Source organism: Balaenoptera musculus, chromosome 19 (genome assembly GCF_009873245.2).
Source record: "Balaenoptera musculus isolate JJ_BM4_2016_0621 chromosome 19, mBalMus1.pri.v3, whole genome shotgun sequence".
In the NCBI taxonomy this organism is placed as follows: domain Eukaryota; kingdom Metazoa; phylum Chordata; class Mammalia; order Artiodactyla; family Balaenopteridae; genus Balaenoptera; species Balaenoptera musculus.
Genome location: NC_045803.1, coordinates 46,857,054 through 46,881,556, shown reverse-complemented (window position 1 = coordinate 46,881,556; position 24,503 = coordinate 46,857,054). Strand labels below are relative to the sequence as shown.

The window sequence follows — 24,503 nt, the reverse complement described above, 5'->3', positions numbered from 1 at the left end:
AATCCTTCCTTTTCTGTCCTGGCAGGACCTCGCCTGTGTGGAGGCTGTAGGACCCACAGGAGTGGCAGAATCATCTGGAAGTTCTGGGAAGTCTGCTTACCTCATAGACGTCTCCTCCTTGTTGGTGACAACTAGGGTTTGTTTGTATGGGGGCATCCCAGCTTGGTAGATGAAGCAGGTCCCAAAGTTGTAGCTGGTGAAGGAGAAATGGACGGCTGGGCTCACGGCACAGCCTGAGATGCTGCACAAAAATGCTGGACCGTGGCTGATCTGTGGGAAGGGAACGGCAGGCGGAGTGTGATTAGAAGTGAGAGGAAAGGGCCCTTATGCCCACAGGTGAAGGAGGGAAACAGTCGAGTGCTTAAAAAAAATTCAGGTCTCAGGGCTCCATCTGCAGAGATTCTGATTAGCAGTTTACCTGTTTATTTAAGGAAAGCAAGGTGGGCCACTCTGCAGCTGGGCCCGACACTGGCTCTTGCTTTGCTCCTGCAGCAACGATTCAGCCTGAAGGCGGAGGGGTGTGCAGAGACTGCCAGTCGTTACCCAGCATCTGCCTCCCAGGGCCTCCTCATTAGCAGGACTCCGGCTGCCAGTGTGCCTGGGAAACACGCTTGACTTCCCATCCTTCCTTGCAGCTAAGGGTGGCCATCAGACATAGTTCTCAAGACAGAATGCTGTAAATGCGTTCAGTGTCGGACAGTGTTAAATGGTCTCACCTTGATTTTGAGTTCCAGGCCCTTCAAGACACATTTCTTCAATGGCTGGAAAGACAGGGAGGCGTGTGCACTCTGCCCCACATCCACACTGCCATCCGTGGGTGAAAATTCCAAGTACTGCAGCAGGGACTTGGGGCCGGACAGCTCTGCCTGGAAGCTGAAGTTGAACTTTCCGGTGTTGATAAAGCTGAATTCACACTGGACACATTCATTCAACTCCACCTGAGAGAGAACAGAGTTGAATGCTGAGTGAATGCAAACCATGGTTCCCTTCTCTGGGGTCAGGATATGCAACATGTTGGGGGAAAACACCCTTTGGGAAATAGTGATGGCAGATGATGTTCGTGAGTTGAGTATCATTAGCTCAGAGAGTCCAGCAAGAGCTACTAAGCAAGAAGAGTGAGATGACGTATCTGAAGAGTGAGATGACAATTTAATTCTTAGATCTCGCTTGGTAGCAAAACATCCTTCTGTAGGTTTAAGACAAGCATTTCCCCCTTCTCTCCCATCTCTCCACCCTCTGAAAAGTAAAATAAGCTTTCACATCAAAACCATACACAGGGCTTCCCTGGTGGCGCAGTGGTTGAGAATCTGCCTGCTAATGCAGGGGACATGGGTTCGAGCCCTGGTCTGGGAAGATCCCACATGCCACGGAGCGGCTGGGCCCGTGAGCCACAACTACTGAGCCTGCGCGTCTGGAGCCTGTGCCCCGCAACGGGAGGGGCCGCGATAGTGAAAGGCCCGCGCACCGCGATGAAGAGCGGTCCCCGCACCGCGACGAAGAGTGGCCCCCACTTGCCGCAACTAGAGAAAGCCCTCGCACGAACCGAAGACCCAGCACAGCCAAAAATAAATAAATAAATGAAAATAAAAGTAGCTATAAAATTTAAAAAAAAAAAAAAAAAAAAACCATACACATTCTGGGGGTGGAGCTGCTCCTGGCATGTTTCTGTTCTCCTGGTCTCCCCGGCATTTGAAACAGAGATTCAGCTACTACTCACTTGTACTGCTTTTCCCAGCCAGTGTGGAAACAGAGAGAGGGAGGCCCTCTCACATCTTTACCTCATAGAAGTTGACACTGGTGGTCTGGTTGGGAGTCAAGAGAGTGATGGTGCCAGTCTTGTCCTTGCACTTGACCTCTACATTCATAGAGTAGCCCTCAGCCTTGACATTTAAGGTCAGAGGGTGGGCTTTCTTTTTCACATTGCAGATCAAATTGAAGTTCACTTCTCCTTCCTGCTTCGGTGTGAAGAAAATATCAATTGGGAACCTGGTTGGGGAAGAAGACAGCAGATTAGATAACTAGACCAACCTGTTAAAGAAGGTTGAATACTAAACTATTATACACTAGGAGGAAAAGGCATCCTAACTCCAAATCACGATGAATTCTGAAGATTTGCCAGGCACGGCAGGCCACTGCTTTATGGATTTGCAAACACAGTGGATAGCAAGGAAAAGAATATAAACATAAGAAAATATTGAGAACAAGAGCTTAAAGTTCTCAATGCTCTACAATTCACTAGGAAAATTAACAACAGGGAATAAGTAGGACAGAGATGGAATTGTAATATGTAAATTTTAGAGTGGGGAGAGACTTCAGGGACGGGGCACTCTAAGGGAAACCGATTCTCCTGGCTGGTGGGCCTGGGACCCTGCCATGTTGGGCGAGTGCAGTCTTGGGGGGCCTTCCTTTCTGTTTACCTGGACCGCGGTGGGACCCAGCCTTCCATGGGACATACGACCAGGCTGTTGCTGAAACCTTCAGAATATCGGGAGGTGTCCTGGAAGGCAAAATGGAACTCCTGCTCCTCCTTGTTGGTGATCTTCACGGTCTCCCTGGCCTCTCTGCCTGGGGGGGGGTGGTGGGAAACACTGCCCTCAGGGAGACCTCGTGCCTGCTCCTGACCCACCTCAGGAGGCACGAGGAAGCCTTCGTAGAAGAGGTTCCCCAACTTCTTTCCCTTCCTCTTCCCAGCTCCTCGGCCTTTGGCCTCCTCTCTTCCTTCTTTTTGCTCTACAAGGGTCCTTCCTCCCAAAGGACTCTACCTCTTCCTTCTGGAACTTTACCCCATCAACTGCCTGTTCCTCTTAGGTGGCTGTTCTGCCTGGGTCACAGCTCTCCTGGGATCCTCCTTGTTCCTTCAGACCCAATGCCTTCCTGCTTTTGTTAATGGGGGCTGGTAGGCCCCTCAGCTCTGCCCATATCTCTGTAAACAACCCCTGCATCGGACTCTTTCGAATTAGGCTTTGGGTATGTCACGAGTGTCCTGACAGGGCCCTGACTAATACATCTCCTATCACTGTTTTGCTTTTTCTTACTTTCCTTGACTCTTGTAGAGCATTTATTTTTCCACATGAACTTTAGAATCATTTTTTCCAACTCCCCCCTCACCCCAATCATTTTGGAACTAAGGTTGCCAGATTCAGCAAATAATTTTTTAGTATAAGTATGTCCCAAATATTGCATATTGCATGGCATAATGAACTATTATTCATTGTTATCTGAAATTCAGATTTAACTTTGCATCCTGTATTTTATCTGACAACCCTAGTTGGGATTTTAATTGAAACTCGATTAAATTTGCATTTAATTTTGGGAGAATTGACAAATGTTCAGATCTTGTTTGGGGGCATTTTAATAAGATTTTATAGTTTTATTCATATAGGTCCTGTGCTTTTCTCGTTACATTTATCCTTAGCTATTATATAGGTCTTACGAATGGAATTTTTTGTTTGTTTCTAGGTGCTTACTGCTAAAAGAAAGAGAAACCATTGATTTTTGCACACGTCTTGCATCCAGCCATTCCTACATTATCTTGTTGATTCTAGTAGTTTGTTTTGCTTTTCTCTACAGTCTCTTGAGGTTATCTTTGTATGAAGTCATCAGCAACAGCATAATGAGATAATTTTGCCTCTTTTTTCCCCAATGTTTATGTGAATTATTTAATTTTCTTGTTTTATTGTATTTGCTAAAATCACTAAGAAAGTGTCCAATAATGACGGTGATAATGAACATCCTTGCCTAATTCCTGACTTTAATTGAAGTGACTTTAGTAGTTTATTACCAGATGATATCTGCCCCTTGATTTTGGTTAATCTTCTTTATTCACGTTTTTCCCTCTATTCCTATTTTACTGTTAGAGTTTTTGTTGAGAATGTCTCCTGAATTTTAGCAATGACTTTTCAGTATGTATCTGTATGATCACCTGGTTCTTCTTTAATCTGTTGATGTAACAATTATATTGAAATGCACCATCATTGCATTCCTAGATTAAACCCTGTTTGTCTTATTATTCTTATGCTACATTGCTCATTTATTTGTTCAAAACCTTACTAAATGCTACAGTCTCCTCCTATCTGTTTATATGTATCAGTATAAGAAATGTATGGAAGTAATACACATCATATTGTTAACACTGGTTTCCTTTGACAGAAAGGAAAGGATGAGATGGAATGGGGAGGGAATGATTATTACATTTTTCCTTATACAACATCACATTGATTGACTTATAAAGAATATTACTTCTATAAATAAAAAAATCTAATGAATTACTAAAAAATCCTCTGACTTTAGTTGTATTTTACACACACACACACACACAAAACATCACATCCATGTGATAGATTCACAGTGTTATAAGGGACTTGCCAATCATTTCCTTTATGTCCTTCAAGTCTCACCTCAAATGTCACCTTCCCACTGCCCACTAGCATTCCTTATTCCCCTACCCTGCTTTATTCTTCTCTGGAACACTTATCAACATCTGACATGCTATACATTTTGCTTTTTCATGTTTTGGTAGTCTGCTTCCTGCTACTAGAATGTAACCATCATGACAGTCGGGACGTGGGCTTTGTCCATCGCATTCCCAGCTCACAGAAGAGTGCCTGGCTCACACAAGGGTCTCAGTAATATTTGTTGAACTGGATAAAAGTGTGAAAGGATGGCATAGTAATGTGGTCACTTTGGCACAGAGCAAGAAGCAAACAGATACAGCCATAATCTAGGGGCACATGCAAGCAGGATGGGGCTGACATGGGGATCTGGAAATAAACATAGTCAGTCCAGGCCCCAGAGGAATCTTCCAAGTAGGCTCTGTAGCAAGCCTCCTAAATTTCCTTAGGTTATTAGTGTGTGGGTTTAGAAGACACTCAATGGAAATCAGATTGAGAGGTTGAATATTTTGTGGCCTTGTGAATAGTGACAGAGGCCCTCTGACATGCTTCTGGAAGGCACCAGGAAGAGCTCCCCGCCCATGTCTGCTCCTGCAGCGCATTGCTGGGTTGGTCCCACGCCCCTCCCCCACAGGTCATGCCAATTCTAAATATAAACCAACAGGGCAGCCTTACCAATGAGGAGACAACTGAAGTTGAGATGTGACTTGTCCAGATTGATGAGAGGGTCAGTGGCTTTGCCTACCAGCAGGAAAGGGACTGTGATGTTGTGTTCGGGGATTAAGAAAGTCCAGAATGCTTCCGAGATGTCCAGGTGGAAAGGTGTGAACTGGAAGATAATCTAAGACGACAGTTTGGAGCAGAGCAGTTAGAGGCACTTCTGTGTGTTTACTCCATGTGCCCTTAGAGGCTTGCCAGCCCTGGGGTTATGCTGGCTGACATTACCAGGTCATCACTTCCTTCTACCCTCTTTGTAAGGGCACGTAAGTTTAGCTGTACCAGCAACATCAATCTCTGTTTGCCCAGCCCACCAAGTATTTCTAGGGGGGGTCTACCCCACTCACAGGCTCTGCTGGCTAGGCTGCCATATTTCATGCCATGTCTTTGGATGGCATGTAAAAATGGAAAGATTCAAGGTAGAAGCTTGTAATCTGGGCTTTTCCTGAAAAGTCTGGGAGAACTGGCAACGCTGAGCCCACTGCCCTGTATGGTGATCTTCCAGAGAAGTACTGTGGCCAGCCAGCCCTGGCGCCCATCATTCCCTATCACTGTACCCTTGGCCTGCGTCATTCATTTGTATGGTCTTCCTGAAGGCAACTGAATTCGGAATTTCCGTTTCATGGATTTATTTCTGCCTCCAAGATTCTCTGTGGAATTTACAGGACACAGGGCCCACAGATCTGTTTTGGCCAGCAAGTTCGTATTTCTTTCAGTCTGACCCTCTGCTCTAAATCACTGTGTGGACATTAGGACTAAACCATGGAACACGACTCCACTTTTCTGTTTTGCCCTTTGGCCTGACCAAGTAAAAATACATCTGTGTCCTTTCAATGCTGTCAGTCCCTTAGACAAAAATAACTCTTTACTTCTTATTCTTGTATGAGTCCTAGAGTCCCCAGGCATTGGTGTCCAGCTCTCCTTTCCTTGCTTTAATAATCTCAATTTTTAAAACTTCTGTTTCTCCATGGCCAACCAAGAGAGCTCGGGTGTGTCTTGTCCATGAGGACTGCCTAACATATACAGTAGCCACTCAAGAAACACTTGTTGATGGACACACCCTTAGGCTGTTCTCCCTAACTCTACCCATGCTCTACTACAGACCTGCTATGCAGAGGGGCATAGAATTAATAAAGTCCTGGGTCAAGCGGTCCCCATTCACACACACCTCAGCTTTCTTTTCAGGGTGGATGAGGCCCTTTTCTGTAAGGCATGTGAAGGCTGGAGGGTTCTGGAGACTTTCAATTTCTTCAGAGACCCAGCAGAAGGAGTAGGTGCTATTGGTCGGGTTCAGTATTGTAAAAGTCCTGGCCGAGGGGGGAAGAATCGATAGCAGAGAATGAGAGAGGGGCTTGAGGATTAAGAGAAACTCTTCTAGACTGTTCCCTAGCACAGTTCCTTTATGTGGGAATCAGAACTGTTCTGAGCACTTCGTTACTGCAGAAACAAAAACTGCATCTCACTTGGGGATCCCAAGTGTGGCTAGAGTTCTGGACTTTGGAATAATAATGACACCAAGGGCTCTTCTGCCCCAGTGATCCTCTGTGGTCAAGGCAGTGGTCAGGGATCCTATTTTTATGTCTTCCAAGTTTTCCAGAGTGTCAAAACTAGGGAGACAGAAGTCAGCTTCCTCACGGAGACAGTTGTCTAAAGTCAAACCGCAGGATAGCAAGCGTGCTTCTACGTGTCAGTCTAGCTTGCTACTCTGAATTCCTCCTCTGAGTTTTTAGAAGGACTGACTGATATGAACTCAACTAGTGCAAACCTAAATGACTCACCGGAGATTCTTCCCTCCTATGCCCACGCTGGTGAACTCAATCACCCGGGTGTTTGGATCCAGAGCCCCACCACTAGGCCCTCGGAGATCTGGGTTGCGCCGATGACCGCTGATGTAGTCCGAGTCTTTCAGGTCAAAATGGCAGAAGGGCAGGGAGCTCCGCCCTTTTGCTGACAGGACTGGGCCTTGCTCTCCAGGTGGCAGGTTAGGAATCCTGAGAGGATAAGGTTATTTTGATCTATTTTTAACTTTTTAATCGATTTTTGCTTTCGTGGTTGGAAATGAATATGACACCCACTAGAATGTGACCTCCATGAGAGCAGAGGCTGGGTCTGTCTCGGTCAACAATATAACCTCAGTGCCTTGAACAGTACATGATACATAGTAGGTGGTCACTAATTAATTGTGGAGTGGATGGATGCATGAATGCGCTGAGTATGAGGAGCCTGAATTCTGGTTCCTTCTGTGTACCTTACTATGGCCTCAAGTTACTTCCTTTACCAATGGTTAGAAAACCTCCCTGCTGTAAGGTCAGCACAGAGTCTTTCCCTCTGGGCTCTTTCATAGGCATCTAGTGGGATATGAAAAAGGACTCAGACATCCTTACAAAACTACCCTGAGCTCCTTGGAGAAAGTACACTAGATGTGAGCAGACCTCGAGCCCCAGCACCAAGCTTAGGTGGCCCAGGTGTGGGAAAGGTCCCTGCAGTGTGATTGCAGGGTTTCTATAGGTCTTATTGTTCACATAGGTCTCTGCCACCCTATGCCATGGATCACAGACTTCCTCTAAGGTAGGTGTTCTCCATGGAGCTGGCTGGGGAGTGGGTACCACATCAGGGACTTTCATTGCCAGATGTTACTGGACTGACTCTCCTCTAACTGGACCTGGGCCCCATCTGTGCCTCGCTTACTATGTACCAGGTCCACCTCCTCCATCGCCACCACCACCTAATGTTTATCGTACTTACTGCATGCCAGGCACTGTTCTAAGCTCTTCACTTGAATTAGCTCATTTAGTCTTCACAACTCTACAAGGTGGGTATTGTCATTTGTATTTTACATAGGAGGAAACTGAGTCTCAGAAAAGGTACAAGAAAGCTTTCCCAAGTTCATGCTTGCCCCAGGACTGGAACCCAGCTGGCTGCCCACCATCCTGTTGCCCAGTGGAATCCTGTATGTGGCCGGGAAGGGGAGGTGGGCGGGAGGCGGGGTCTACAGAGGGTTGATGAGCTATACAAAAGACTGGATTCTCTTTGCTCTCCAAAGGGAAATGTGGCAATGTGGGGCTGAGGAGGGGTCTGGGGCTGGAAAGAATGGTGGGCGTGGTGGGACAGAAGAGGGGCTAGGAGCTGCAGCGCTTTGTGCTGGGAGATCATCTCCTTACTGGCAGAAAAGATTGCTCTCGAAGTCTCCAACCTCCATTGGGGAGAATTTCACTTTGAGCTTCTGAGTCTTCCCCACGGGCACCATGCCCGAGACGGGCTCCACAGAGAAGGGTGGCAGGGAAGCTTCGTTCCAATGGTCCATGGCACTGTCCAGGGTGCTGCCCGTGTGCAGCGTGCCCTGGCTAAGCTGGTCATTTTGGGAGAAACCTGGGGGCAGATAGAGCGCCAGTGATATTCTGCACCTGCAGTGGGAGGGCAGGTGTAAGGCAGCCCACTCACAGGCCTTAGGCACCCTCTGTGGGCTCACCTCTGCTAGCGGGTATACTTTGGGCCCCAGGGCCCAAAGAATGGGCTCCCATCTCTCACACGAGACTCATGAAAAATACTTCCATTAATTACATCAAGTTTTCATGTTTGTTTCCTTTTGGCTCAAGGGGGTGGGTCAAGTAGATGTCTGTGGGTCATGTGCCTCAAGAATAATGGGCTGTGAACATAATTTTTGGAGAATCATTGCTTTAAAGTAGGGGTTCACAATCTGGGGGCCCATGGAAAAGGGCTCATTAGAAAGGTCTGGGAATCTCCAAGTTGAAAGAGAATTAACGGATAATTGCCCACTAAGTGTTGGGCTCTTTTTAAAGTGCTTCACATATATCAACTGCAAATTGGGCATGGGTGTGTATTTTCCTGGGGAGACAGTTCAGAGCTTTCATCAGTTTCTCCAAGAGTCTGTAATCTTCTAGAAGGTTAAGATCTAAAAGGAAAGATTCCTAGGGATCTGTGAAGGTTAAGATCTAAAAAGAAAAGATTCCTAGGGATCTGTGTGGTCCCCAGGAAGGCAGATCTCAGCTCTTGAGTTTCTCAGGCCCATTTGGCTCTGCAGATGCCAGGAGGCCCCTGTTCTGCTTCTCCTCTGCTTCTTAGGGGGCCGTTGGAGCAGTGCTTGCTTCTCCATGAACAAGGCTCTTCTACTAACTGGGGACCCAGTTCAAGCCCTGGGTTTTACCCGTCACCGCATTTACCTTGGTTATCTGGCATTGCAAAGCTGACAGCCTTTGCCGTCTCTTCTGAGATCCAGCTGAATTCCAGCTGCACATTTCCTGAATTAATCAGTTCAAACCTGCAAACAGATCAGGGAATGGAATTGAGAAATGTGCTTCAGATTTTTGTCCTGTCTGCACATCATCTGTACCGTTAACTCTTTTCTTTAAGTCAAGTCAGTTTGTTTCTTAAATATTTCTTCAAAGACAAGTTTTAAGCAATTTTATCTGAACTCAGGCATGCGATATACTACTTATATTTCCTTCTAAAACACACACAAAAATATATAACTATTAAAAGTAAAAGCATGCAGATGTTTAGCACTTAAATCATCTTGCATACTACCGGCAGCCTGTGCAATGAGCTCTCAGCCTGAATCATGGTAATCCTGAAAAATTCCCATGAGAGAGGAAACAAACTCTATTTCACAAGACAGCACCCCCCTCGGGTGCAAATTCCAAAGCCTCTCCTTTCCTGAATCACTTTCCGCCAGAAACAATGTCCTTCTGGTCAGAAACCATTTGACCCCTGCCTCAGATGCCTTCACTGGCTGAGGCACATACTTGTCTCAAATTCTCAATTAGTGGAGACTTTTCTTGTCTCAAGTTTCCCTGCTCTAAGACAAGAACTGGGAGATAGAAGCTTTTTCTGGAATCACGATTAAACTTGATCACAGTCACAGCAAGAGGATGAGGCCTTGATATAAGAAGATGGTTGTGCAAGAGAAAGAAACACACACGCTCTTCCCAGTTTTAGGGGAGAAGTAGGAGCTGAGAGTTGCGTGGGGGCAGTAGGTCTAAAGGTGGGGTTTAGGGATTAGATTCCCATTAACCGGTCCAGGTAGAGCATGTAGCTCTGCCTGAAGTCAAGTGCTTTGGCCTCAGGGGCTTGTGTGAATTTATGAATTGTGTGAATTTATGAGCACTGGTCTTTATCCTAAAGCAAATTTTTATAAAGAGGAGAAATCTCAGTGGCACAGAAGACTTTTGGTAAAACGCATTCTTGGTTTAGGTCCAGGAGTGAACAAATGCTCTGTAAAGGGCCAGATAGTAAGGTTTCTGGCTTTACGTGCCAGAGATTTCCGCAGCAACTGCTCCCTCTGCTGTGGAAGTGCAGAAGCAACCGTGGACGATAATAAACAGACGGGCACAGCTGTGTGTCCACATAACTGTATCTATAAAAATAAGCAGCTGGCTGGGTTTGGTCCACGGGCCAGAGTTTGCCAATCCCTTCTGTAGGTGAAATGGCCGTCGGCAGAAGATCCCACTTCCTGCTTCCTATCTTTTGGTTCTATAATAATTTGAGAGGATGCCTTAAGTGCCACAAATGCAGAATGAGTTGAACAAGCTAATTACTAATTTTTACAATGCAGAAAAGTCAGTGGCTTACACTTTTGTGTTTGTAATTCTCAAAGAATAGTCACAGGCTTTCTCTCTGTCTATGTTGCTCTCTCTGCCTGAAGGCCCTTTTTTCTCACTTCTTCACCTGGCCACCTCCTATTTCTCCTCCAAAGTTCAGCTGGGCCACCACTTTGTCCGGGAAGCCTTCCCAGACACTTGTCTCTCCCCATATGTTGGTCTGCTTTAGGTACGCTTCCTGCAAACCCAGAGCACTGTACTGCAACCATCAGTTGACGTATTTTCACCCATTCCCCCAACACCCACTATGAGCTCTTTGAGAGCAGGACCCACAGCATGCTTGTATCACCTGAGTGTGGATAAAGGGTTAACATAACCCTTTCTCTTTCTAAGGACAATTTCGACTTTGAATTAATTTTCTAGTTCTGTTTCTGTGGAAGCCTGATAAGAGAGAAATGTCAGCCATATTATTAGACAACTTTGTTTATAGTAAAAATGACCCCTGATTGGTAACTTGCTTTGGGCAGGACTGGGAGGAATCATGATTCCCTGGAGGGAGGCCACAGCACTGGGGTTCTCTGAGTGTAGTGACTCTTGTAACAGGGCGTGTCCCTTGCAGGGATCCTGGAAGCTATAGCCATGGAGTGGTTACGAGAAATGTTGGCTTCTGTTGGTCACGGCCTTTTAAGCTAAGATGGACCCCATGCCCGCTAGCGTAGGTATTGTCCAAGCTGTCACCTGGGGCAGGGGCAACAGGAATAGTTCCTGGGTGGTGACACGGGCTGTTGTAAGGACTGTTCCCACTGAAGCCCATTGCCTGATGCCACCTTCCCAGTAAGATTGTGTTTCCAGGTCTACATCTTGATTTCAAGTGTGAACTTCAATAGTTTTGTGGGTCTGAATGTTTCACTGGACCTACAAAGACCCTCTGGTGCGCAGATGTGATGTCTGGTCTATGCTGTTGTGGACACTGAATAAATGTTTGATGAAGGAGCCAGTGAATGATGGAGTGAAAGAACTTCTCTGAGAGTGTCAGGAGGCTTTTGATGACTCACTCAAACACTCGGGTCTGGGAAACCAGTGTTTCCTTAAAGTGCACATCGCTCGTCTGGCACTTGTATGAAGCGAAATTCACGTGGGCACTGATCTGCAGCTGCAGTTCTCGGTAGTTTTCTTCTAGTACTGAGTAAGCAGGCTCAGGATCCGTCTCTATCACCTGTAACAAAGGCAGCCATGTCCTCAGTGATGCAGAGCCACCTGCCTCACAGGAATAATGGGGAGATAAAACAGTGCTTCATTCTACCCATGCAAATGAGAACCAACTCACAAACTCAAGTTCCAGAATAAATGATGAGGCCAAACCTAAAATGACTCATAAATAGGAAAGGAAGAAGTTGAACAACAAGAAATTACTGAGAGCATCACGACTGCACAGGCATGAGTTTTGGGGTCAGATACGCTCCAAGAAGGTAGAATAAAGGAAATCATAAAGGTAGGAATAGATACTAATGAAACAGAAAATAAATCTAAAATAGAGAGGACCAATGAAACTAAAAGCTGTTTATTTGAAAAGATTTAGAAAACCTGTGGTGAGAGTGATCAAGAAGAAAAAAAGAGAAAATACACATAACCAATATCATAAATGAAAAGGGAGATATCACCATCCATCCTACAGATATTTAAACAGACGATAAGAAAATACCGTGAATCATTTTATGAAGATGCATATGAAAACTTAGTTGAAGGGAAAATTCCTAGAAAAATAATTTAATAAAATGGACTCAAAAACAAATTAAAAAAACCTAAAGAGTCTTATTACTATTAAAGAAAATGAATGGTAGTAAAAACAAAAATCTTTAAAAAGACCTAAATAGAGAGATATACCTTGCTAATGGAAAGGATGAATTAATGTTATAAAATTATCAATCCTTCCTAAACTGATTTATAGATACAATCCAATTCCAATCAAGTTTCCATCAGGGTTTTCACAGTACTTGTTTAAATGGATTCAAAAATTATTTAGAAAAATAAAGGGCCAAGAATAAGCAAAATACTTCAGAATAAAACAATATGGAGATAATCATGAAAAGATTCATTAAAGTCAATATGAGCGATAAATATGGCAAGCACATTTGCAGACAAATACGGGAATAAAAGAGTTTATCAAAAATAAAATGACTGCCGCATAGCACAGGGAGATCAGCTCGGTGCTTTGTGACGGCCTGGGGGGGTGGGATGGGGAGGGTGGGAGGGAGGGAGATGCGGGAGGGAGGAGATATGGGAACGTGTGTATATGTGTAGCTGATTCACGTTGTTATAAAGCAGAAAATAACACACCACTGTGAAGCAATTATACTTCAATAAAGATGTTTAAAAAAATAAAAAAATAAAATGACTAATACTCTTAGTTTTCCAAGATAATGCCCAAGTGCTTTCCAAAGCGGGCTGTACCAATTTATACTCCTACTAGCAAAGAGCCACTTTGGAAATGCTTGGGCATTTTCTTGGAAAGTTGAGCATTCACACATCCTGTGACTCAGCAATTCCACTTCCTGTGACTCAGTTTAGGAATATAAACTCTCGCAAATGAACACCGTGTGACATGAACTATAATGCTCACAGAAATACTGTCCACAGTAGCAAACCCCAACTAATTTTCAAAAGAAGAATGGGTAAATAATAATGCAATTCTATATAGCAGTGACATGGGTGTGCTACAGCCGCTTGCAACAATACAGATGACCACACGCAATGACCTTTAAAAAAAATAAAGTTAAAAACTACACCTAAACAATACGCCTTTTAGAATGCATAGGTTAATTTAAAGAAGAAATGATCAAAAATCAAGGGAATGAGATCCCAGGGTAGTGACCACGTCTCGGAGAGAAGCAGGGGTGGGATGGCCGAGAACCACCCAGGTAATCCTGGTTATACTTCCTGTGTTGGGTGTGGGTTCGTCCCTGTTTATTATATTATTAAAAAGAAACCAACGAAGGGATAATTAAAGGAGGGGCATGCATGGACCAAAGATGAGATTCTGACACGAACAAGAGATTATAATTAACTTAATTCTGGACACTGAGGGGAAAAAGGAAGTAGCTAAAAGACTAGCCATGAGGTTTCTGAAGAAGAAAAAGGTGGGAGGATTTGCTCAGCTAGAAACTAGATATCAAGACTTAAATGAGAGGGACTTCCCTGGTGGTCCAGTGGCTAAGACTCCGAGCTCCCAATGCAAGGGGCACAGGTTCGATCCCTGGTCAGGGAACTAGATCCCGCACTCCATAAATGAAGATCCCGTACACCACAACTGAAGATCCCACAAGCCACAATGAAGATCCCACATGTGGCAACGAAGATCCTGTATGCTGCAACTAAGACCCGGTGCAGCCAAATAAATAAATAAATATATATTTTTAAAAGACTTAAATGAAAGCTCTACCAATTAAGGTGTGTGGTTTGTGTGGTCCATGTAGTGTGGATGGCAGGTGGCTTGCTTGGAAGTTCAGTTCGCCGCTTTGGAAACCCAGGTCAGGTGGAACAGGGACCGTTTCCTTTTTCCATGAAAGAAGGAAATGATGAGACACTGAGCTTCAGGGCAGGAGGCATCCAAGCACAGCAGGCCTGGCCAGACTGGGGCTTGGTGTCCCTACTCACCTTTCGTTTTGTAGTGAAAGTCCCGGGCGTGTTTCTGAGCACGTCCACCCACTTGACCGTGCGCATGCGGTCGTCCCAGTCGGGGACCTGGTCTGCAGGGAGCTGAAACATGATCTTGGAGAGCTTGCACTTGATCCCCATCTTCTTCAGGTTGATGGGCACGTCTGACTTCATGGTCACCGCTATGTCCTTGGCACAGCCAGGGTGGAGGTGGCCCACCTGGGGAAGAGCCTTGCGTTAGTATTTTGGGGAATTTAATCCTGAGGACTCTTGATGCCTGATGGTGCCACTCTAGGGGCAGGGTCAAAAGTCTTGGCAAAAAAAAAATGCATCATTCAAGCCCGTATATGCAGACCATCTCAAATAGGTACAAGATGTTCTTAGATAGAAATATTATCATAAAAACAAGAGCAGCTAATATTTACTGAACTGTTACATGCTTCAGGCACTATGCTAAACCTTCACAAAATTCTACTAACCCCCACGACAGCCCTATGGGATGTACAGCTACCACCCCTATTTGATAGACAAGGAATCTTATAACTTGCTCAAGGTCATACCATTAATGTTAGAAGATCTGGATTCAGACCCAGGCAGTATGGCTCCAGGTACCACACTCTTAACCACCTGTACTTCTCAACCATATGACCTATACAAATTATGGACAGATGTACACAGTACCTTAGCAGTTCTCAGAATGTGATCTAGTGACCCTTGGGGGCCCCGAGGTCTTTTCAGGAGTTCACAAGGTCAAAACTATTTTCATCATAATACTAAGATGACATTTGACTTTTTCATTCTCATTTTCTCGTGAGTATATAATGGAGCTTCCTAGAGGTTACATGACATACGATATTGCATCAGATTGAACGCAGAAGCAAATATGAGAATCCAGCTGTCTTCTACTAGGCCAGATATTAAAGGGACTTGTAAAAATGTAGAACACTGCCACTCTTCTCGCACAATTTAGTTTTAGAAAATAAAGTCGTTTTCATAAAAATATGGTATTTATATTAACATGTAATGGGTTTGTTATTATATTTTAAATGAACAAATACATGTTTTTAAAGATTCTCAGTTTTAACTTCTAATGTGGTAAATATTGATAGACATAACCCACATAAACAAAAGCTCTTTGAGGGTCCTCAATAATGTTTAAGAGTATTAAGGAGTCCTGAGACCAAAAAGGCTGAGATTTGCTGAAGTGTTCCAGATATATGGGAAATCCAATTTGGTTTGTAGAATAAAATCATGTGTGATTGAACATGCATAAATGCACATACATATACCCAAATACATACTATATATAGTCCTATATATATAGTCTTTTCATGTTTCTAATAGATAAACCCCTCCTCCTCTGGAAAGTGAAGGGAGAAGAAAGTTTAATACTTCCCAAGGCTACAACTGTGTGTGTGTGTGTGTGTACACATGTGGGTGTATACCTGAGTGTGTGCCCGTGGGTGTGTAAATGGACCATAAGAAGCTTATCTCTACCTTCTTTGACTATCACTTCACATCTCTCCAGGAAGCAAAACACTTCTTCCTGATCGCACCCTAATTTAAAGGTGACAAAGTAGGGTCGCCAACCCTCCTTGCTCTATCCCCCTAGAGTTCTGTGCTTGAACAAACTCAGTGGCTGAAACAGAGCAAGAGGCCATGGATACATCCAGTGTCCTGGGAACTCAGAAGTGAACTGTCTATGAAAAACAAGTGCTGGCCAGAGGTGAGGCTCTGCTGCCACGTGGTCCTAGGCCTTGTTCGATGTCGAGCTTTGGTTAGCAATTCATAAAATGTGTGCTGTGAGACACTCAAAGAAGGGGTTAGAAAATTCCAGGTAAAACAAAGTTGACTAGGATTTAATATGCTGAAGGGCATCTAGAATCTGTAGGAGAAAGATGAAACATTTTCTAAATCTCTGTTGTCCACAAAACCCACCACCCCCATTTTAGCTTTTGATGAACCACTTTTGCAGGACAAATGCTCCAAAGAACACACACCATGGGGGACACAGGTCTACACTTGGGGATGGGAAGACTGGGACCTGTCTTCATCCATGGAGGTCTCCATGGAATTCCTCAACCTCAGTCTTGGTGACCTCAATCTCTGCTCTTAGGCCAGAGGGGACATTTCTGGTACCAGGTCAGAGTGAGGGATGCATCCATCCCATCCTATGTATCTGTGGGAAAGGGCCGACAATCAAACTGGGGTTGGCTTAGGCCTAAGGGAGTGCAGAAAACAAGGACAGGTTTTCACTTACCTGTGGGGAGAAAGAAACTGTGGCTAAAAGGGGCCATTCGAACCGTATCACATTCACTTGGCTGTGATTAGTGATTGTGAAGCTCACGTTATAGCTGTTTCCAATGTGGCAGTCCCCAAACTGGATGTGGTTCACCAGAGCAGCTAGGGGACAGAAGCAGGGGGCAGTGAGTCCCCTCTTGCTTCCTCTGCAGGCTCACTTCCCCAAGGAGGCAGCTCCTGAAAGACATTGTGCCTCACCCTCATGCAACCCCACCATCCTTGGATGGTTATACTGGAAACACCTGGAGTCCTTCGCCAGCAAGCTTTCTCTCCTATAGGGGAGTCTACTTATCCATCCATCCATCCATCCACCCATCCATCCACCCACCCACCCACCCACTCTGGCCCTCACCTCCATTTGTACAAAGGAAAACATAGCTCCCCACTGCCCGCCCGCCGACTCCATTTGTTTGCTGAAACAGTACTATTAATTGCCACACAGAATACAGAAGTCCCCATTAAATTTGAATTACAAATAAATGATGAGTAATTTTTAGTATAAGTATGTCCCATGCAAAATTTTGGGACACAAATATACTAAAAATTATAGTTTATTTAAAATTCAAATTTAATATCTAAAATTCAAATTTAATGGGGACTGCTGTATTCTGATTTTCTAAACCTGGTAATCCTATTATAAGTATGAAATCTGATTTCTGAACTAGGCTGGCTCCTGCTTGACCCCTGATAAGAAAGATGCCACCCTGTAGCTACAAACAGAGGTGAAACACCAGATACATGAGGAGCGCTGATTTTAACCCATGTTGTGTGGACTGCCTAGGGCTACATTCCAGGACTATAATTAAGCTCCTAGAGAAACTGTGAGACTGTGTTTATAACTCGCTTCATAGCAGTCAGCCACACAATTAGGGTGTTTAGCAAATGCTTTAATAATGAAGAAGTAAATATTCTCCTACCCAAAGAATATAAGCAACCAAATGAAGCTGCAGTGCTTGATAAACTGCAGAGCAGCATGTCTTAAGCTCTAATGTTCACACAGATCACCTGGGGAGCTTGTTAAACTGCAAATTCTGAGTTAGCAGGTCTGAGGTGCTGGGGAGGCGTCTGAAATTCCCAACAGCTCCCGGGTGATGCTGATGCTGTAGGTTCTCAGACAGCACGCTGAGTAGTGAGGCTGCGGAGAATGGTCTTCTAGAGGTGGCACAAACCTACACCTTCTCTAATTAAACCAGCCTGCCATTTCTCTTAGAATGTCTAGGGTACATGATACAGATGAAACAGAGGATGCCAGTGCAAGCCAGCTAAAAGATATAGACAGGGAAAACTACAGGGAGACATGTATTCACTCTTTAGCTAATCTGGAATTTGAATTTCTCTTATTAGCTCAATTGGAATTTGAGCTCAAAGAATAAGCTCCCTAAGGGACAGACTCTCTTATTAATTACTCTTTGGAACTCCAGGCACATGCACACTGATACTCAACAACTGTTCTTTGAGGGAACACATGGATGAATGCAGTGATTGAGTCAGGCATGAGGGAGCATGCAGTAACAAAGAGGAGATTCAGTCCTAAATCCCCAGGAAGCTAGCCAACCTGTTATTTAAATTTCATTCTTATTTAAAATGAACCACAAGCCAACAGGTGTCAACACCTCACTGCTGCTTCTCTCACCTGCCACGAAGTCTTCCATCGTGTTTTCCTCGATGATCTCAGAGATATCTGAGGCCTCCTGGCTGGAGGAAGCCAACAGCCCGTGGATGTTGTCCAAGGTGATGTCATCCTCGTAGCCCTCTCCCACCACGTGGATGACTGTCTCCTCGTACTGGTTGTTGATCACTGACAAGTGGATGATGCCTGCCATTCTCCCAACCTTCTGGGAGTGGAAAACAACATCAAATTCAGCCGTGTCTCCAGGAGGAACAACCAGGGAGGCTGTGTGAGCCTTCTTTGCTGCAACGAGAAGAGAGAGATATGATCTAGAACCAGATTAAAGGAAGACGTATCCATAAAGACCTGGACTCAAGGGAAAGCAGCCCTCATGTGGGAATGAGCCTCGCCTAGAGAGGCCATTGGTGACGAGACTGGGCATCTGACGCTGGCTGGGTACACATTAGTCCCCTAACAAAACAGCTACTGGGACCCATTGCTCTCTAGAAGATATACTTGCCCTACTTACCTTTTGCTTGTGGTTTGTTTTCCTCTATGATGTAGATGTAGGAGGTGGACGGCTTCCCCTTCAGGGAGAAGACTCCTAGTTGGTCCTGCAGGTCAACATGCAACTGGCATAAGGGAAACAAGATTGAGTGTTAAGCTTACAGGCTGCTCATGAGTTCTGAATTGAAGTGAGATACTGTGCTGTTGGGGGAGTACCCCAAAAAATCATTCAGTCTAGTGCTCACTTTTTCGAGTTTCTTACTAAGAGAGATATAATAAATATTATACCTGGAGAGGACAAACAAAAATTTAGCTCAGCCCTTGCTATTTAAATAAGGAACCAGAGGTCCAGAGAGTATAGGTGACTTTCCGGATTACCCAGTCAAAATGGGGTTGCCAAGGTCTCTGTTATTGACAGAGGTAGTTGTGAAATATACACTAGACTAGTAAAATGGAAATGAATATTCATCATTCTATGAGGGCTTGCATGAATGTGAGTTCCTAAAAACCAGTATCTTCTACGTACTAACACATTAGTTGCCTGATAGTGTCATGTTGAGCATCCTAACAAGATAAAGAGGAAAACCAAGGTGGACATCTGACTTACTTGGAGAAAAGGGATGCTTTACAGCCCACTGGAAGCCATGTAGCTGATTAAAATAACCTAAAGCCATATATCATATTTTATGTATGAGGAACCAGCAGACATTTTTAGAAGATAGCAATGCTGGCACCATCATGAACAAGATTGAACAATATAAAAAATGAGGCACGAAGAAGGAAGAAATAGTGATATCACATAGGAAGCTTCTGAGATAAAAATATATATATTTAGAAATAATCTTAATAAGAAACTATACAGAGGAATCATATGAAAAAGTATTGTCATAAAAGAAGATGTAAATAAATGGGTTGGAATCCTAAATGTTGTTCCTGGTGGAGAGCCTAAATGCTCTAAAAGTAGAAATTCCCCCCTAAATAATTCATAGGAATCCCAATAGGATTTTGTGAGGAACATTATAAAATGATGTCTAAAGTTCATCTGAGAGACTGTTAAAAAATTGTTAAGAAAGATTAGAAAAACAGGGAATGGGTGCTAATACATTGTATAAAGCCACAATAATGGAAACCATGCAGGGTAATGGTAAACTAGGTAATTTGGACTCAAGACAATAAAGAAATGCAAAACAAAAACCAAACAAACAGGCGCCCCCCGCCCCCCACCCCCGATTTCAGAAGCATCACAGAGCTAAGAAGATAATGAAGAGTAACCAGACCAAGATCTGGGATGTCTAGACCAGACAGCCTAACTGGCAGCCTAACTTTCTGGGCTGTTTTTGACCTGGGGCATTTGCCAGTCAGGAAGAGGCAGATGGGAGGCTGAACTGTGCTTTTCTGATGGTCTCTTGGTGTTAAGAGGGAAAAAGTCCTGTTGAGGGGTGGGAGTGTTTTCTTTGCTCTAGACTAGGACCCCAAAGGTCTGCACAATAAGACAAAAGTTAGGCTGGATATAAAGCAGCTCTCCCAAGCATAGCAATCCTGCTCAGAGTTATCTGTCTAACACAGAAAACCTCAAGCCCTAAAACCAGTTTAAGGTGATCCTGCGTTTCTAGTGCCCCCAAGTGCTAGGCAGAAGCAAATGAAAATTGTCTCTGAAGAAAAATACATCCTTAGCCTAATTATTTCTAAATTAACTTTTCAAATATAATACAACACATGATCAAAAATAACCAGGCACATGAGGAGACAAGACAACATGGGCAAAAATGAACAGAAGCAGCAGATATCAGAATTAGACCCACTGGGGCTTCAGATTTTGGAATTATCAGGTATAGACTGCAAAATGGCTGTGATTACTGTGTTCAAGAAATAAAAGCCAAGTCTGACAATTTTGGCATGAAACTAGAAATCATAGAAACTGGTTATGCAGATTTGAAAAACAATCTAATAAAAATTCTAGAACTGAAAAATATAATAACTTAAGAACTGAATGGAAGGTTTAATAGAAAACTAGATATAGCCAAAGGGAGAGTTAATGAACTGAAGGCAGGACAAAAGAAATTATGCAAAATGAAGCCCAGAGAAAAATGGATGGAAAATATAGTGAGGTTGTGAGACATAGAGGATATAATGAGAAGACCTTCCATACACTGACGTGGCTTCCCAGAAGGAGAGACGAGACAGAATGGAATAGAAACAATATGTGAAAACACATATAGGAATTTTCCAAAATTGACTCAAAACATCAACTGCAGAGTCCAGAAGCCTGGTGAATTCCAAGAAAAATCAATTAAAAGAAATCCATACCTAGACACATCATAGTAAAACTGCAGAAAACAAATACATAGGTACAAAGCCAGGGGAAAAAGACTGCCTTAGAAGAACATTTTTGACTTATAAGCTGACACCTCAGCCATAACAATGGAAACCAGAATACACTGGAATAATATCTCCCATGTGTTGAAAGAAAACAACTGCCAACCCAGAGTTCTACAGCCAGCAAAATTTACGTTAAAAATAAAGGATAAATTGAGATCTTCAAATAAAAACTGAGAGAATTCACCACTAGCAGACTTGCATTAAGGAAATATTGAAGAGTATTCTTCAGTAGGTAGAAAAAGGATCTCAGATGGTAGGTTGGAGATGCAGGAGTGGAGAGCAATAAAAATGGTAACTTCTGGGTGAATCTAAATGAGTCCTAACCACATAAACAACAACAACAGTAATAATGTCTTGTAGAATCCAAAGCCCTCCACAAACTGTCCCCTCACTCTACCCTTCTATTTTTATCTCTCACTGTTCTTCAACCTATACCCTATGCTCTCACAAAGCTGGTGCTTACTAGTTCCTATTTGTACCTTATAATTTTTTTTTTTTTTTTTTTTTGGTTTCTGTGCCTTTGTCTTTGCAGTTTTCTTTCTCTGCCTAGGCTTCACTCACCACAATGCCCACTTACCGAAACCCAGCTATATCCTTTGACGCCCAGCTCAGATGTCATTTTATAGTGAAATTTTCCTGGATTCCCCTAGATGGGAGTAGATTATTTTCAAAAGTCCTACAGTTCTTTCTATAACACTTACACAATTTATCACTTTTTTTTTGTAAAATAAAAACATAATTGCTGAACCAAAAGTCCCTTCCGATGTTATATCTCTCACCCCTGATGAAGTTTTTTTCTTTTTTCCTTATTACAAATGCAATGTTCATTACAGAAAAAAAGTGAAAAAATAAGGAAGACACTCAGAACACCCATAATCCTACCCACTCAGCTTGGTGTATTATCATTGCTCACTGCCTTGCACAGTAATTATCAGTGTACTATGTATCAGTGTACTATGTAATCAGACCACGCCTAATTCCCCTCTGCATGTCCCATGCCTTACCCAGGTTAACGTATGAGGAACATCAAAGAAGTCCTCACAAGTTAGGGACGGCAGAAACCCCAATGTCAGAAGTCTTGCTTCTAAATGATTCTCCCTTTTCACCCCATGCTTCACCCTCCAGCAGTACCTTGGCAGGGATGGTGCCATTGTTCTTGAGGACAAGAGGCAGTGTCTCTGAATGACCAAGCAGAAGCCTCTTAAAGAGGAGCAAGGGGTTTCCATATTGGTTATAGAGAATCGGCCGCACAACGGTCACTCGAGGGAGGTTCCCCTCTCCAACAATATCAAACATGAGGCTTCGATTCTTGGCCAGGTTGCTGCAGGGAACAGAAAGATCAAGGCCTGTCAGCCTAGCACGGCAGGAATGACATTTCACAGAGAGTGTGGCCTGCTGCCCTGCTGGAGGAGGGGGAGCTGGGGAGCTGGTACCTGGGTAAGCCGTCCAAGGTGGCCTCAAAGATACACTGGTAGGTCTGCATGGTCTGTGGGGTGAAGGACACCGTGGCAAAGGCATGCGAGCGGCTGGCAACACACATCTTGCTGGGTTCCACTTCAAAGATGTCAGTGATGCGGGCAAAGATCTGGTTGGGGGTGGGGAGGAAGCAGGGATCGGTGTGTGTGCCACTTTGCATTTGCACGAGGCTTGCTGCTCACCTCTACAAGCCCTGCTGTGACATCTCCCTCCTCGAACCTCTGCAGTAGGCACGTCCCACTGCTTGCACAGTCACGATCCTGGAAGGAGTGGCCTGGGTACTCAGGGACCCACCCCTGAGCAATAATTGGCCAGACCTGTGATCTTGGACTCAAACAGATGAACTAAACCATATCTCAGATAGTCAGATCCCCTGGCCACCCCACCACCCCACACACACAAATAAATTAAGATGCCCGAGACCCCTGGTGGTTGCTGACGTGGGGCTGAGCTGGAAGCCAGACTAGAGAAAGGAGCAATGGAGACACCATGTGTGAGAAACACGTGGCTCCTGGCAGATGGGGAGCCACGGCTGGTCTTCCGAAAGCTGGATTTCGGGTGACAGCTCCAGTCCCACAGACCTCTGGCTACATGCTGTGTTCTGCCCTGCGTGTGAGGTCTCGGATTCAGTGAAGCAAACCTTGCTATGTTGGGGCCATCCTGAGTGGGTTTCTGCTCCTTCTAACTCCAAGAACTTTGGCTAGAACCACCTGCAGCACTTCCTCTGCTCCTGTCTTGGGGCAGTGTTTGGGGAAGGCTGTAGGGACTTAGGGACCCCTGGGACGGCCTCAAAAGGATTTTTTATTCTCACGGGAGGCAGGTGGGATTCAAGACTGACTATTCCTTCTTGTTCTTAAGCTGAGAGCATAAGGTTTCTTTCCTCTTTCCAAGGAATAATCTGCAAATTAAGGAGGAAGATGACAACATATAATGTCTGCAAATCCCTGTTAAAAACCGATCTTTGTTTAGAAATCAGGCTTGCTCACTTTTTACGTTTTTAGAACAGAATAGGGAGAAAGCTGCCTTTTCCTGTCCCAAAAAGGTCAGAAAGTGATAATAGTCTCTCAACCCGTGTCCCTCTGCGGTGACAGTCCCCCGGAAATGCACACTACTTTTGGCTCTAGACTAGACCAACCCTCTCGGTCATCTCCCTGCCACCATCAGACATGAGAACAATACCAACTCTGGGGCACAAGGGTCACCTGGGCTGAGATTCTATCTTCGGGCAGAGAACTGAGGTGGCTGAGCTGACACTAGGCAGTGTTTGCAGTACACTGATTGGAAATTAAGGGTGAGTGAAACCCAGCCCTCTCTTTTGGTACCCTGAATTTTCTGTTCCACTGCGAGGAAAAAGGGTCTCAGTATGGTCTGACTCAGACAAGGAAGGCAGTTTTGGTCTGGCAGACCCCGAGATGGACACTTATTATTTACCTTGTACGTAGATGAAGCTTGGCTTTAAACCAAGCCTTATATCCCTAGGCTCTGGGACCTAGGGGAAGAATTTAGCATGTCTGAGCCTCAATTTCCCCAACTATAAAATGGGGATAATAATACAAAATCTGATACTACAAACTTCTGAGGATGAAATGAGATAATAAATGAAAATCACTTGGCACAGTGCTCAGCATACAGTAGGAGCTCAATAAATGCTCACCATTTCACCTTACACTTATAGTCTGACACCCCCCAAATCTCCCACACCAGACCAACATGCCACCTGAGCAGGCTTCGTGACCCAATCCTTGGCTCTCCCCACAGTGCTTTGTCCCGTAGACACATGAGTGCTTGATGGAGGAGTGCACTGGTCCGTCGTGTGAACCAGTTTATCACAGAGGTACCCAGAGGAGATGTCCACTGGGATAAACATATGTCCCCTCATATAACTTCCAGGGGGCCTGAGAGCCAGATAAG

At 44.4% G+C, this 24,503-nt stretch overlaps 1 protein-coding gene across 1 annotated transcript in view; it reads right to left on the bottom strand.

Moving 5' to 3' along the window:
• HYDIN (HYDIN axonemal central pair apparatus protein) overlaps window positions 1-24,503 on the bottom strand; it is a 432,518-nt gene that overhangs the window by 28,583 nt on the left and 379,432 nt on the right. The window contains 16 exon segments of the mRNA XM_036834209.1: window positions 101-270; window positions 717-938; window positions 1,779-1,986; window positions 2,418-2,565; window positions 5,067-5,232; window positions 6,277-6,415; window positions 6,887-7,099; window positions 8,270-8,477; window positions 9,290-9,387; window positions 11,722-11,882; window positions 14,321-14,539; window positions 16,581-16,723; window positions 18,255-18,533; window positions 18,760-18,862; window positions 22,248-22,437; window positions 22,550-22,701. Of these exon segments, the coding sequence (XP_036690104.1) occupies window positions 101-270; window positions 717-938; window positions 1,779-1,986; window positions 2,418-2,565; window positions 5,067-5,232; window positions 6,277-6,415; window positions 6,887-7,099; window positions 8,270-8,477; window positions 9,290-9,387; window positions 11,722-11,882; window positions 14,321-14,539; window positions 16,581-16,723; window positions 18,255-18,533; window positions 18,760-18,862; window positions 22,248-22,437; window positions 22,550-22,701 (2,819 nt within the window).